Raw genomic sequence first — 16799 nt, forward strand, 5'->3', positions numbered from 1 at the left:
TTTAAAATACTGTCGTTTTTTTCTTTTTTCTTTTTATGATCATAACCAGCCCAGTCTCATCCTAGTGCGTCCATTAATGACGTTTTGTCATGCCGTTTGTAGTCTTACACCATCTGTAGGAGATGCACCAGGCTTTCAAATAACTCTTATGTAAACCTATCCACAGCAATATTAGACATCAGGTGACGTAGTAGAAAGAGCGACAAAGGACAGATGAGCAGATTAAACAAACACAGGACTTTCACTAGTGAGACCTCTGTCTGTGTCCTGTGTGAAACCAAAAGTCAATGTTGACTTAGTTTACCTTACATGAGTACATCAGGTAAAGTATTTAAAGTAGACTTTCTAACTGAAGGGACGTGACAAACACTGATATAAACTCAAACCACCCTCTTTTACTAAACACAATTTTTTGTTGCCCCAACCTGTATGACTGACCCATAGCGAAGGCTACGTTGCTATGCTATTATTGAAACTATAAATCCCCCTTAAGACTGTTGACCTAAAGGTTGGTTCACTGAAATGTAATATTAAAATAAATAAATCTCTCTCTGGTAGAATTCTAGCCATGAAAATAGTTTTAGAAGTACATTTAAAAAATTGAACAGACATCTCTTTGCAGAAATATATTCCCTTTAATGGAAGATAATCCAAAAACAGCTGTTAACCATTCATAGGGACTATTTCTTTTATATGAAGTAGTTGGACAGATTAAACCAAAACTATCTTCAAGGAAAGATATTTCTCAATGTAAGTGGAAAACATTCATTTTTTCTTGTTTGGCTGAACTGACCTCAAACTACACAAAGTAACATAAATGCCTCCTATCATTTTAATAAGTTTGTTTTCATTTTACATTATCTGTCATGCAGTGCTCCTCCAAAGCTTTAAAGTATAATAGCACTGTCCATGACAGTGAACAGTGTTTTATGTTGATCCGTAAAGCTATATTGTAAGGACCTCCACACATTCCAGTTCATAAAATAAAAAAAATGATTTTTTTTTTCCAAAGCACATATGTCCAAATGGCCCTCAGCCCACAACAATAACAACTGCATCAATATGAAATATCTCTGCTGAAAGAAAATATCTCATCTATTGCTTCATATTTCATTTACGGCTATCCTATTAAAAAAAAAGAATTCCATTTATATTCTCATAAACCTGCTGGCTATTTCCTCACAGATCACTCTGATAGTGCATATTCGGCTCATGGAAATGTATGGAGATTTGTGCTCTTGTCATCAACATCCTCTCGAGATGTGAGAAGCGCTTGTTCTTTAAAATGCACATTTAAATGAAGAAGTTAAGAGGCGGGGAGGAGTTGTAAGTTAGTTTTATTACCCTTGACAGCACAGGCGGGTATTGAAGGGTATTAAAGTTGAGAAAAGGTGTGTGTGCAGATGTGTTCTTCACTCAGGGCTTCATATTTGATGTCAGCCACATTTTTATTAGCCTTTTTTTAATATATATATATATATATTATATATATATCCCCAAAATGATAATAAAATGTGATAAAATGAGCAAAGGCATTATGATGAGATGAAAGACACGACAAAATTGTGGCAACTAATAGTCAATGTTGAGTAGTTCTCCGTTTCCATAGAGATCTACACAACATTGAACAACGCAGTTTGAGAGCACATAACTTCTCGGCAATCTGAAGCATCAGAGGTAAATGTCAGGTTTTGGTGAAAGAGCAAGGTGCTTCTTTTCTAAACTCTCCGTTTGTCAGCAGCCATATTGGGAGGAATGCGTCATATAAAGGAGCAGAGATACACATCTCTCTGCAGACAGAAGCCTTAGCCTCCTCTGCAGTCGGCCTCAGATGCATCTTCCCGACCTGTTGTCTGTGAAATACAGCATCCTGTTTAAAGGCTGTTCAGTTATTTAAGTCGGTTGAACACCTCATGACATCGTTTTTTCTTTCTGTTGATGAGGAACACATAATACGCTGCTCAGAACGAGAAAGAAACTGAAAATAAACTGCAAAGCATGGGCTGACATACAGTTTCTAATCGAGGAGTCTGAAGGTGGATTTTTCTGTTAAACCCACTAAGCTTTGAGGAGTTAAAAGAGGCATCAGGGATGACAGGAGAGAATCTATGCTGACATTTACTGTGTTTATCCGTGCAGCTGAAACAACAAAAACACCCATGGTTTCATTATCAGATACAGTCAGCACCATATTGCATTTTCTAATACTTTAAAGCTTTATGTAAAGTCAAATATCGCTTTAGGGGGGATGGAACTGCATTAATGGTCCACAAACAGCCAGAAAAGTTAAAATAAGCATCACTAATTATTTTCTTTATCCAGTCATATGCCAACAATAAGTCAAACTATCCACAACAGTATTTATGAATATAATTCCAGTGTCAAAAAGCTCCATCAGTTGTCACTTGTCCTTTCTGCTCAACACTGACAACATTAATGGCCTTGTTACAGGGTGAGGGCATGACTGAGAAGTTGTCAGTACTGATAACATTTGCGGTTTAATTATTATAATTAATATAATAAAGTGTAATTATAGTTGTTAACAAATGCTGGAATAAAATACTCTTGTTTTTAATAAGACTGGGTTTTACAGAAAACTCATTTAAATGTATGCATCAAGCTGAAAAGAATAAACTCAGTAAAATACCTCAAACCTGGAAGGTCAAATTAATTCTGGATTTTTATCTTCTCAGCACACGAATGCTGCTCAGTTCTTCCCCATTTAGAGTTGAAATGTTTTTAGATAATGCGTTATTAATAATGTTCCCTGCAGAGTGGTTTTGCACCATGCTTGATAAATGAGACGTTTTCCATTTAATATTTGCATGATGAAGGGCATCTGGGGCAAAACGGCTGCAGATAAGGCGCTGATGAAGAACTGGTTCAGACCGCTCTCCGAAATATTTAGAGTTTCATCCGTGCACGTGTGTGTGGGTCGGCTTTAAATGCGCTTTACGAGGGAAAGTGCCTACATGGGTGTTTATTTCTAATATAAAAAGCTCTGAAAGGTTTAATAGATGTAGACGATCAACTTAAGTGCTCCTCACGTCTTCCTCTCTGCAGAAATCATCTTAACAAGTCGTTTAATCTCATTAGGAAGCTTTAAAGCTTCTTTTTCTTACAACAAGCAACACTTCTGCTTCAGATAAGTTCAGGCGTTCTCACTGCAGCTTCCTTTTCTCTCCACACAAAACAGAATCAGGCAGATTGCTGCACGATACGTCTCCAGATTTTTTAATTGGGCTGATTTGTTTTATAAACAAGTGAAATTATCCATTTGTACTGGCAAATCTGTTTGACTTGCTTTTGGAAAACCAGATTTAACAACTCAGTTATAGACAAAGGAACTTTTAAGGGTCATTGTTTTTGTTGGAGACACTATTTTTGTAATAATTCATATTTATTTTCATGTATTCAGTCATCATTCCTATTGGGTATGAAAACATTTTAGATCTCAGAATGCAATTGCGGCTAAAACACTGTCTAACTATGTAAAACGATTAGAGTAGGGAATAGGTTTATTTAATTAACACAGCTGTGTATATAGTGGAAAGGTAAGGCTGTATTCTGACTACATTGATCTATTCACTGAAGGTCCCTGCAGGTATAGTCATATGTGTGTGTGTTTGTGTGACCCTATGTCTATACAAGCTCCCAAACCCCCCCAGAGACGGCTCGTCCACCTTCAGCTTGAAGCTATGTGAAATTGCCAAACATTCTGCAGATCCCTCCGGGGTGGTGTTAAAAGCCTCCACTACAGTAGTCACTATTTTCCATTCACTACTCTTTTCCTTTCCGATTTTATGCCATGCTACTTTGCAAGCACCCTGTTAAGGATTTAAGTGCAGTGTGTGTGTGTGTGTATTTGTGTGTGTGTGTGGGGAAAAAGTAGCAATCCATGATTCATGTGACATGCTCTGTGGCCTTGCCATGCATGGGGGTTTCAGGGCTGGCTTTATCAGGAGGCGGCGTGCAGGGAGCGGCCCCCGGCGGCACGCTTTGCAGCACTTATCGTGGTGCTCGCTCTGCGGCAAATTCACGCAGTGCCGGAGAGGCATCCTTCCAGACAAAAATCTATAACTATTTAAAACAAAAAAAGGTGGAATGCACACAGAAGGAGAGGGGATTTTTATGGGGTTTTTTTCGCTTAAAAACTTTCGCAAAGTCAGTTTTTGTGTTGTCATCTAGGCCAGGGAATGTGCACAGAGTAGGCCAGAGGGCATGCTACCCCGCTACGACAAACGGTGGAGTGCGACTGCAGTGTATAAATGATCTTGGCCTAGACTGTCAGCACCAAAGTCATGCATCAGCTCTGTGTTTAAACCCCCGTGGTACAGCCTTCATCTCCCCTCCCTTATGAGTTAGATCTTTGACAGTTTTTCTACCGCTCGCCCTTTTACTTACAGTCCTCCCTCCTCCCTCACACCTCCTCCCCTCTGCCTTTCAATCTATTCTTCTTCACTTATCTCGTTTTTATTTCTCTTATTCACTTCCTTCTCCCCCTTTCGTCCTCTTGCGGCCTCCAGTGCAGCCCCATATCACCCAGCTGAAAAACGTGACAGCCGTAGAGGGCAGCGCCGCCATGATCTCCTGCGTGGCTGAGGGCGAGCCTCTGCCCGACATTTCCTGGAGGAGAGCCAGCGACGGCCAGACCTTCGTGGACGGAGACAAGGTAGAGACTGCCAGAAAGTCCATCTGGTTCTGTGTGGGGGTGGGCTTTAACTTTACATGCACACACATAATTATATATATGGGGCATATTCACCAAAGAAAAACAAATATATATATATATATAAATATTCTCCAACATGCATGTGCACATGTAGATGGCATCTTCTTGACATCACTCAGTACCAATCCAGTGCATCACTGAGAGAGAAGTGACCATAGAGTTGAGAAAACATCTCCCTGACATGGTGATTGTGTCAAGTTTTTTTATTTAGATGGATCCATTAAAAACATAAATACAATGCATAGAATGTTAAAGTAAGAACACTTGTTTCCAACAAGCTGTTTAAAAGTGCTGTGTGTAAGATCTGGGCAAAATATGAGTCTAAAACATAAAAAAATGTGTGTAAATATGTGAAGAGGTCACAGTGTTGACTTATTTCTGTATGTATTGAGTTTTAGAGATTTCTACTGAAATGAGCATGCTAACCAGCTAGCCGGTCACTGTAGCGCCCAGTTAGTCCTCAAAGTTTGTGTATTTGATTTAATCCAAACTGGGAGAAACAAAGAAAAAGGTTGCTCATCCTCCCTGCGACATCTACATGCTGTGATTACAATGTTTTTACATAGTTTAAAATGTGTCTTTGAATATTCCATTACTCTCTTGTGGAATCCTTGAATTTTTCCAAATGTCGACTTCAAATGACTTTGAAATGCAGCCCTATCTTCAGCCATCGTCACTAATGGGGTTTTGAAAGGTTTTGATGAAACAAAGGTGTCCTAAAACAACCTTAGAAGTTACAGGTTAATTAAAGAATAAAACAAAAGTTACAAAGTGTTCATGCAGCAAAAACAATATACAGCAGTACACGTGAGATGTTTTTCTTCTGTTTTCGTTCCCATGGTGACCATGATGAGTGCTAAAAGAAATAGCCGACATTAACAGTTAATTACTTGTATATATCATCATAAAAAACTAAAAGCAGATATAATCATTTCCATGTGCCATACATGAAATGTTACAAGAGCAGTCATTTGTTACTATCCGTTTTTCTCAAGGCTTGTCTAAAGGGAGATGTTTACATTCAAGACTAGTACAGTGCTTTTCTTTTTCCATAGCATTCAGTCCTTCAAAGCCTCTTTTAATATCAAAGCTTCACTCAAATAATACAGTCACCTTGGTCCGTGTTTTTTACAGGGCGTGTTTGAATCTCCCGTCTTTGCTGAGATTATTATCTCAAGGGAAATCAGCACATACATTTATTTTGATTAGCTCAGAGCACAAAGAAGCAGCAAGAACCTTGAAGTTTTCAGGGCAAACGTTAATACTTTCAATTTACTCTTTGGTTTCTACCTTGACGACATCCATGTAGTCCAACTAAAGAAATTGAAAAGACACTAAGCTGCTGTTGTGTATTTCTCTCTCAGAGGCCATCATTCACTTTATCCACGAGAACCGCCTCACAAATCAGGACTTGAATGAGCTGCAGCCACATTTTCTGGGAAACGTAATTATTCCTGAACGACCTGCCATCAATGTCAAAACCATATGCACCCCCGTCACAGCCTCCCTGGCAAAGGGACTGAAGCTTTCACAGAAGAAGAAAAAAAAGCAAAGATGGCAGCCGCTCTTTTTGCTCAGGAAAAAAGGTCACCGCCGAGATAAATGAATGTGTGCATTGGCTCGAATCGCTCGGGTTGATAAATCACAGCCGAAAATGAGAGTAAGTGCTTCTCTTCCCACAGCAAATGCAATTATGGAAATGCGTAGTGCAAACCAACACACCTAAACATAAGCAAAGACAAACACGGCTCGAGCAGCACGAGGCATGATGGATGGCCGCAGTCATTTAGGTTTAAGGCGGGATGTTCCTCTCTCAATTTGCTCTCCAATCTGCATATCCAGTCTGCACACACTCCCCTCTTGTTGAGAGACATTAAGCTTCAAAGAGCTTAGTTTTACTCACTGCATAATGTTGCTTCCATTCTTCTCATTCCTTGCCATCTAACACCTTGACCCCTCGGTAAGAGAACATAATGGGATGCCGTTCGCGGAATTTAATTATGAGCCGAGGAAGGGTTTGAGTCGGGGTATTGTTTTACTCCTCTGGTATTGTTTTGCTTATGAAAAAAGTTAGCAAACAACACTGTAGCCTCTGTTCATTTCATTCATAACATCAAAGCTGAAGAGCTACTTACATTAGACGTCTGTACTTTAGCTTATGCATGGACACAGTAAATGACATCAGTGGGAGAGTGCTCACTTCGACATCTGCTGAAGTTCAATGTTTGCTTAACATCTGGGGCAAAGAGAACATCCAGAATAATCAAAATAAAGTCAACGAAAATAACAACGTGTACAAAGATATTTGAGATAAACTGGAGAAGGGATCGATGCACAAAGTGGATCAGTGACGAGGCAAAGTGAAAAAACTTCAGCAGCAATATCTCAAAGTCTGAAATTCCCTGCATAGAGGTGGCAGCTCTCGAGACAAAAAAACATATATTTGCTCCTTTGCTTTAGAACATTTTTCATTTGCTCCTTTTCAGAAGTCAAGCTTAGAGTTGCATTTGTGTGGATTTGAGCTCCTCTGAAAAGACATTTTGATATAAAACCTTGAAAAAAGATGACTCATTCACCCGCTGAGATTATTGTTTTTTCTATTTGACACCTGGTCACAAAATCAGCAAACTGAAACCGCAGAGTCCAGTCAAAAATGGATAATAGTAATGTTTAGGAGAGGACTTGCTGTCTCTGCCCCTTGTTGGCCTCCATTTCCTTGAACCAGAAAGCTGTTATTAAATGTCATTCTGTTGTTGTCACGAGGATGAGGTGATGCCGTAATCACTGTCGTGCAAATATGAACACCCCGTGTTCAGCGCCGACGCAAAACTGTTTGAATAAGCAGTGCTCGCCAGAATTAGACTACAGTGTGTTTCCATCCTCGCTGACATTTATAGCTGACATTTTTAATATCTGAAAATTCTCCAGCATTTGGACTGAAATAACACAGGAGCAGTCTCCAGAATCCCACATTGCATTTGAGATTCAGCTTCACATGTTCATTGCACACACAGCTGCTCGTTTGTTGGGCTGGATCAGATAAGGACATGCTTTCATATCATAGCACTCTTTTTATGTTTCTGCCCTCCTTCTGCTCACCTTCTTCTCCTTTCATCTCCTCCAGTTCCTCTTCTCCCCTCAACTTCCACGTTTCTTTGCCTTTCATGACTTACTGTTTACAGTATGTGTGAGCGAGCACGCAGTTGCAGATACATGCATGTGGCTGTGTGTGTGTGTGTGTGTGTGTATGTGTGTGTGTGTCAACGGGTGTGCGTGTGACTCGCTGTTGTGTTCACGTCTGGCCGCCTGCCTTGTCGTTCGACTGAGCTGCATATCAAACAGGCTGTGCTTTAGGGGCTGAGTTTGTCTCTAGACAGACCCTGTCAGTAGGCAGAGGTGTGGGGGGGGGGGGGGGTTAGCGAGTAATTTCCTGACTCAGAAGCTCCCTCCTGGAAGATTTCCTCTCTCTCCTCCTCCCTCATCCCCCCATCCCTCAGCACATTCCTATTCAACACACACGCTCCCAATCCCATTGACCTCAGCTGGCGAGGCAAACAAGCAAGTGTGCAGTGGCAGCACAAAGAGACCAGAACCGAGCCTCTAAAAAGCTGCTTCACCTCATTGGTTGATAGTATTGCAGTGATAAGAGCAAAGATAAGCCATTCTGAACAGGATAATGCTGGAGCAGTCTACGAGCGACAACATAAAGAGAGCGTGATTCAGAAGAGGGCGCCTCACGGCCAAGGCTCATGAGGCTTAGACACATAATGAGTATTAGCAGAGGCAGGAGGGGCATTAGAAGGGTCTGATAGTACATTGATTTACTGTGGAAATCTATGGCAGAGGTCTGCAGAATGTGCACACACATTTATACCTTGCTTATAAATATGCAAATGCACATAAGTTGATGGGAGTACAGACACATATAAACATGCAAATGTGCAGACACAAAGCTCTGGAGGTCAGAAAGTAGCAGAAGGGCAACAACTTAGTCCTGGACAGAGCGTTGCTAGCGGTTTCCCCCCCGAGTATTTATGCTAAGCTAAGCTAACTGGCTCCTGCAAACATATTCAGCATGCAGGCATGGGTATCAAACCTTCTTGCTCACTCTCTTTCCGGGAGGGAGACAAGAAGGTTGATAGAGCAGGTGGAAACTGTAAATTACAGTATCTCCTGGAGGACATGAACGCAGCTTTACCCATCCTTCCTGGGGAGAAATAATAATTAGGAAGTTATATTACAGATTTTCTGCAGAAACTTGTCAAATATCCGTCGCGTACAGTACGATGCCACAAATCTTTCACCCCCCAAAGCATTGTGGGGGATCCCTTTGCTTAATAAGCCTACTGGGAGCCTAATTTGACTCTCAGCTCAGGCTTTTCTTTTATTTTCTTTTAGTTCTTATTTCATTATTAAGAACAAACAATACTAATTGTGATTGCAATCCCACATTAACTCCAAGGCCTTGAGCTAAATAACTTCCATTCTATTTTTACTCCATTTAAGCTGTTTATCCAAGTTGACTTAATTGACTAATTAGAAGACAACTTTGTGGGAAAAGCGGATGTTTTTAGTCACCAGTCGTCATCACGATAAACAAGTGTTCACACGCCTTCGTATGTACATTGTTTAATAGTCACAAAGACTCTGAGCAGTGTGTGTCCACTCCTTAAGTCATGTATACAAGACATGTCCATGTCAGCAGTAATAGGACCTGTATCTCAGATTATACAAACCGGTCCATTTCAGCGTCATTTAGCAGTGCAATCATGATATGTTGCTGCCAGCACTGATACCCATGATTTTTTTTGCTACAAAGGCTTCAAGAGCTCAGGATAGATTGCCGCCCTAATGTATGCCATGTCCCGTTTGGTCGGTACTTACATTGAAAATACCCCACGGCACTCTCAGACTCTATGAATAATAAGAAGAACTCAACTAAAACTGTGTTTCCTATTCATAGCGGTGCCTCGTCTGCAAAAAAAAGAATGTCAAGACAACTTCTTCATTACACACATATATTGAAGCAAAAACAGTGTCGCAAACAAAAGCCTTTGTGTTCATTATGCTCATCATCTGATTCACTGAAATAACACTGATGCAGGACTTTTGGGTTTGCAAAAGATACTCTTCATGAATATGAATTAAATGTAGATTTTTTTTTTAAAAAGTGGCATTGTTTGGAAGTAGTTTACCCAGTGAATCCAATCACAACTAAAACCATGCTGCAGCATTTAAATGCACCGTGGGCAGGACCTCTGAAAATCGGTTTCTTGGGGTGACAAAGGTTATCTGTTAGGTAACAGTCTGGGGGCTGCAGCCGAATAGTGTCTGCAACACGGATGCTCCTGGGCTGTTTTTTTTTTTTCTCATTAGAGTGAATGTCGATTACTGGAATGATAGCCTCGTCTGCTGTAATTGACCCGTTGCTTCAAATTGATACCATCTGTCTTCATACAGATGTAATGACCTTGTAATAAATCGACAGTTTATTGCATTAACCCCCGACTCTGTGTGACAAGTGAGGGTTTGCCTGCAAGGGGGGTCAGAATGGGTCAAGGCGCTGACATTCAGTCGCACAAAGTTGGACGGGGAACTTTCTGCAAATGACTTGGCGTCAGGGTCGGCCTTTCTGAAGTATTGGTGTGATGTTTGCTTTGTGTTCCCGCTTCATATCTCAATCCAGCTTTACACAATCACAAGTAGATATGTGGCAAATATATTATTGCAAATAAATTGCATTATTATACATAAGAACTATAATGGTTCTCTCCTGTTTCAGCACCCCAGGTATGTCTGATTAGCTTCTCTCCCTTCTGCTAGAAATGCTGTGTTTGGGTTATTATTCATCAACTAAACCACTTATTAAGGGCAATAACTGTGTGGAAATTATAGGGACGTAAATGCCAAATCTTTGTCACTCAAGATTTTCCAGCAATATACGACACAGCTAGAATTTCTGACCTTCTCTTGCTTGATAGCTTAACGGAGGAACATAACAATGAGTTGTAAATGGTTCTGTTTGTATCCGCAGAGTCAAGACGGACGTTTCGAAGTCCGTGGTCGTCACGGCAAATCGGTGTTGACCATCGGCGGCGTGAGACTTACTGACCTGGGTCGATTTGACTGCGAGGCACTGAGCAGGATCGGAGGTCATCAGAAGAGCATGTTCCTGGACATTGAGTGTGAGTATGTTTAACGGGAAACGTCAGTGTTTGGAGGTCCTGCACACTCGCACAGGTGTTTCCAATTATTCCCGCTCGTTAGCTGGTACACTCTCCTGAGCAGAGGTCTAATCAGGGAACTGAAGTGAAAACACCTGTGAGGCTGCTCATTACACAATCTGATGTTCCTGATATGAATTATCAGGAAACTGCAATTTTTCGGTAAAAGGTAAATAACTGAATTTGTAATGAACAACTTAAATACTTAGGTCGTAATGTGGCCTAATTATTTGAAAAAAGAAGAGGTAAGTCATTTTTTTCTTGTTAAAGAACCAAAAAAAATAAAATGTTTTGTTCATACATTTATTCTGGTAAATTTTCGACTTCAATCTTGGATATCCTTGATTTTTCAAGGATTATTACCCCTCTTCCCAGGCTTCATAATTGTATTTTATTATTTTACCTGCATTGGCAGTGTGCTACTGTAGGCATCCATATAGTTTACATAAATAAATAAAAAGGTTCACCTTCGATTACTCCTTAAGTGATTAAAATCTTAACATAACAGCATTGATTTACAGCACAGGAAACAACATTTCTGACTTCAGTGAGCAGATGTCAGTGCTTATTATTCATTGCAAGGTGAAATGTTCAAGCAATTAGATATGTAACATTGGCTTTGGGCAAAATAAATAAGACAGTTACTTATTGGGGCCCCGGTGGTCTGCCATAACCCCACCAACTCCTCCACACTCTGCATTTCCATTAGTGCTATCAGATCCCTAATGTGAAAATGAAACACGTACATGCATTTAAGCAGTCAAATCAGCAACCTGGAAAGAAACACGTGCACCCCTGCAGTCTTGTTGGGGGTTCAAAAGTTCAGCCGTGCTTAGTCCTAATAAATCTTTTCACGCTGTGGCTGTTTTTCTTTCTGAAGATCATTATATTATTATAAACAACTCACCCCCTCACCACACACAGCCTTCGGAAGGGGTTAATTAGTGAGAGGATATCATGCGTCGCCTTCCCCCCCCCCACCCGACAGCTCCCCTACTTCCCCGCGAGCGCACCCATTCCTCAGCGCTGGTTGTTTTGGGGTTATTTGGGGCCGGTTATCCCCCTGCCTAATGAGCTCTGAAGTAAAGATCTCCATTTTGGCCTCGGAATTATTAGGTTCATTATGAGAGCCGCTCTGTTGCCTGAAGGAGACCAATGGAAAGTGTTTTGTTTTTTTTTCCACCTTGAGGCTCAGAGGAACAACAATAGAGAGGGCAGACAAATAGATTCGGAGAGACCATGAGGTTAAAAAATAATACTGCATCTTTGTTGTCGTGTGGAAAACAATTTTCTCCTCCTCTGGCTGAGATGAGTTTTAAGTTCATGGATTCATCGTTTTGCATAGTTGTTGAAAAGTTGACATTTTCGAAAGAAAAGTTTAATGAAATCGTTGTGGAAAAAAACAAAATCTCGCATTCATGCACACCACGAAGCGAAGATGCTGTCATAGCTGACAACTTGCTCGCAGACTCGACTCCGTCTCTGCAGAAAGACAGGCTGTGTGTGTGAGCCAGCCGTTGCCACCGAACTAATGAACTCATTTACTAAGTCACTGCAGGCTGCAGGGGGATAACGTGTCCTCGGCTGTGACAGAGAGCCAGGCATCAATCTCTTTAATGGAATCCTGCAAGCGAGCATACAACAACCATAATGCCTCTCCGGCTGAGCTGGGCTGACTGGGCCCAAAGAAATCTGTACGATAGCCCGCCACCGCATCAGTCCATTACTGCCCTTCCTATTTGCTTGGGCAAATGAGCTTCTGTATGCATCCTTTATTTTTATTCTCTGGGAGATGATCATAACGGAGATGCACCGCTCCAGCATGCGGTGGCTTCTGTTAGGTTTAAGTCTTTCCTTTGACCATTGCAGAGGGAGTTTGGGAAGCGTACATGAAATGCTTTTTGTGGAATTTCTGGGTTAAGCCTCAGCAAGTCATTTTATTTCTTTGATCATGCAGCACAGCTTCACCTTTGATTTCAGTTTTTAATTGGCTGCCACAAATTCCTAGCACACCAGCAATTACTCTTGAAAGCAATTTATGTCTTGTTTTAGCACAAATAAAGCTGATTTACCGGATACATAAGACAAGTGTGAGAGATAATATCTTTGTGTTTTGGACAGATATACCAAAGTTCCTGACCAACCACACCATCTTCTACTCGTGGGAGGGGAACCCAGTGAACATAAGCTGTGATGTGATGTCCAACCCTCCTGCCACCATGCTGTGGAGGAGAGAGCGCTTCACCATCTCTCCTGAGGGAACGGCCAACATGCGGGTTCACAGCGCCGACGGCAAGTCTGTGCTGGAGGTGGGTACGAGTCCAGAACTGTATAAAACCTTTTAGTGCCGAGGTCGGGATTCTGTCATGGTGTTAGTTGGAGGAAAAACAAAGGAAAGACTGGAGACAAACTGTGATTTGAAGCTCTAGCGAGCTCCAGTATATGTGAAGCATTTCAGAGATGGAGAGAAAATGTCGATATTGTAGGACTTTCTTTTTGATATGTTCGCCTTCCCTTTTGTGGTTGACATGCACTGTAGGCAGACGTTACCAATGCTAGAGTAGCAACTTCTGCACGATAACGTCTGAAGATTTATACGCTCTCTTTACAATGCACGCCTCTAACTAGGCTCTGCCCACAAAAATATGTTATCTTGTTTACTAACAGAAAAGAGACCCATTTGTCACTTTACTAGCGATTACAGATAATGAGAAAGTTCACACACTGCTAACCATATGGAGCAACAGTAACATTCATTCCAAGTGTAATATACTCATGACTTTTCTCTCTGTTTTGGTCTCTACCAACTTTTTTTGGTGAAATATCCGGCTGCTCCACCGTGTTCACCTGCTAGCCGTTAGCTGTGTCTGTCTTGGTGCTCGACAGGAAGTCAACAGTGGGTTTATCAGAACTGATTTGCTAAAAAAACAAGTTGCTTGAGAGTGGTGGCAGTGAAGCAACAAAGTTACGTTGCAGCTGTAAAAAAGTGAAACAATGATCTCAAAGATGCTTTAACTTTATAGGTGATGTTTATCTCTGAGTTTGGCATTAACAAGCAAAACTTTACAGAATGCGTACAGTCATTTGATCCATCGCTATTGTGAAATATTGATATGTGCAGCTTTAAACGTGATTTTTCACTTCTGTGAGCGTCACAAAAGAAATCAATTCCCCTCCATTGTACAGGGATGGAAACAAATATATCAAAACCTGGACAATATATATACAAACAGTTTGCATGGCTAGATATTATCAATAGAGATGTGTAAGAGTAATGTTTTTTTCCCCTCTAGGTGACACCTATGTCCGACAGGGACTTTGGCCGCTACAACTGCACAGCCAGGAACAACATCGGAGTTCGATACCAGGAGTTCATTCTGGCCCAGGCAGGTGAGTGAGCAGGATTTCCACTATTGTGTGGCCCCTTTACCTGATCTAATGAGATTAGTGGCTTTATTTAAAGTCTGGTATGTGTGTGTGTGGCCAGGGATCCCACACCTTTTGAATCTCTGCTCTCACAATACCTCTAACTGTTCCACCGCTTTGTAACCCTCTACCTCTCTACTGATGGTAACAGCTTTATTTGCAATTCTCAGGAAGATAAATTCCAGGACTACTCTCAACCCCTATTCAGCCTAGCTTATCTCAAATAGTGCCAGCTGATTTACCATACCCCTCGCTATTTGCTGAAGTACCCCCTAATTTACGGTAGCGCAGGCTAATACACAGTAGTGCAGTCCAATTATCTTTAGTGCAGATTGAATTGCTCTAGCCAAGGAGAAAAGTAGTGAGCAAAAAGGCTGACCTAATATGTAGTCTTGCAGAAACCGATGTGTTTTGGAAGTTTTTCTGACACAATTTTGCAGAAATACGCACACACAGGGAAACACACACACTAAGGGAAACATTCACACATTAATTTAATTGTAAAAGTTTGAATTTGTCACCTCCAGTTGGAACTGCAAGGTCTCATCATTTCTTTTCAGTTAAACCTTGAGTAAAGAAACACAAAATAGCATGTTTTTAGTTTTGCTGCTAAAACAAGTCCTACAATTTCCCCTCACCTCAAACTGAAGTAAATTGTGTTCAAATGTTTTCATAGTTTACAGTTATTATATCAATAATGTCTATATAAAGTTGCAGCATCAAAAATGCCTTCATCTTCAGTTAGAAAATGAATTTATTGTTATTACTGTGCAAATGTCAAAGCGTGTGTACGGTTTGAAAATAAATCTCTCAAAGTATCAAAATATTTCAAAAGTGATATCTGAGATAATTCAAATCCTGTGATCCCATGCCATTATTTTTCCTTTTCAGATGTTCCATCAAATCCATACTCAGTGCGTCTCTCAGCCGTCTCCCAGCGCCTGGCCACCGTCACCTTCATGAAGCCGGACTCGCATGGCGGCGTACCGATCAGCTACTACCTGGTCCAGTACAAGGAGGTTGGCTCACAGGAATGGAGGGACGTCAAGTCCCACAGCATCCAGAGTGAGTGGGGATTATATTTGTTTTATGGCCTCAGGACCTTTGCACGTGAATATTTCTTATTCTCAGTGCACTTTCAACACAAACTTATTTTATCATAAGAGTTTGTACATGTTTTAAACTATTTAATAGAAGAGTCCATGCAAATGTTACATTACTACTATTTAGCCCCTGATGAAATGGAAGATTCTTGACACGAGCTTAAACTGTGCATTTTTTGCCAAAGTTACAAAATTGTTGAAAGGTAACAAAGTTCAGACTTTCCAAATCAATCTGCATGCACATTTACACTGTTATATAACAATATTTTTTATTTGAAAAATATTTCAATTTACTCATAATAATTTGCAAACCTTACTGTGGATAGTTTTCATTGTAACTACTTTCTTCTGAAGAAATAGTCCCTGTGAAATTATTATTCAAATATTGGTTAAAATGTTAAAATTATACCTGCTTTTGGACAGTTCAAAACTTCCACGTATACTTCCACTTCGCCTCCACCTACCAGCAAGGACTTCAGCTTGCCTCGACATTCCAGATCGAACGACAACCAATCACACACGAGTAGACGCCGTATCACATGATCTGCCATGCGACCCTTCAAAGCTTCAGCCATGAGATGTTGTTGGGTTCTGACGGACCTCGAACACCTTCGTGGGGAGAGTGCAAGAACCCAACGTAGCTGAAAGAGCAGGCGCCTCCTCTTCTTATGCTTTGCGACTCCAAATTGATTCCCGCGCCTGCTGGTGGAGAAAGCACCATGAGGTGACGGATGGAGGGATGGCTGGAAAATGGAAGCCAGAGGACTAACGGTCGGGTGATAAGCAGTACAGACAAGCCTGAAGGGCTTATCACTAATATTCCTCATTTCAGAGTCAATTACAATATGTTGATGCAGTGAGGCGAATACTAATCCACAGGTAGTGCTTTCACAGTGAAGAGGAAAAGAGGGATGAGACATCAGGAGCAGAACTGGATGAATAAAGTTGTTAATTTACTGCTTGTTTATTTAAATCTGGCTCTTTATTCACGATCTTATATGGAATATTAAAATTGTGACTAATTACAAAGCAGTAAGTGGCATCATATAATCACAGAAGCCACTTCAGATGTCCTCAGCAGAAGATCATTACACAATATAATGAGATGCCTGGACTTGTTTCATTTGAATGCTTTTGTCCAAATTGAAATGTCTGCTTATAGCCTGGTAAGTAACCTAGCACCGCTGGAAATCGCAGAATTTGTTTTCAGTTCCAGGACTAAAGAACTGCAAAAGCACCTATTACCGTTCAAGTATTTAATTTGTGCCGACTGACAAAAACAACAACTTTTACTCAAGCTCATTACACTGCCGG

The 16799-nt window shown here is 40.9% G+C and overlaps 1 protein-coding gene across 1 annotated transcript in view; it reads left to right on the forward strand.

The window, feature by feature from the left end:
• Positions 1-16799, forward strand: part of LOC129111483 (neural cell adhesion molecule 2-like) — a 71389-nt gene that overhangs the window by 30036 nt on the left and 24554 nt on the right. Inside the window, exons 8-12 of the mRNA XM_054623453.1 lie at positions 4527-4672; positions 10767-10917; positions 13078-13265; positions 14250-14346; positions 15274-15447. Coding sequence (XP_054479428.1) covers positions 4527-4672; positions 10767-10917; positions 13078-13265; positions 14250-14346; positions 15274-15447 — 756 coding nt within the window. The remainder of the gene's footprint in view (positions 1-4526; positions 4673-10766; positions 10918-13077; positions 13266-14249; positions 14347-15273; positions 15448-16799) is intronic.

This window comes from Anoplopoma fimbria, chromosome 22 (genome assembly GCF_027596085.1).
Source record: "Anoplopoma fimbria isolate UVic2021 breed Golden Eagle Sablefish chromosome 22, Afim_UVic_2022, whole genome shotgun sequence".
Taxonomy (NCBI): domain Eukaryota; kingdom Metazoa; phylum Chordata; class Actinopteri; order Perciformes; family Anoplopomatidae; genus Anoplopoma; species Anoplopoma fimbria.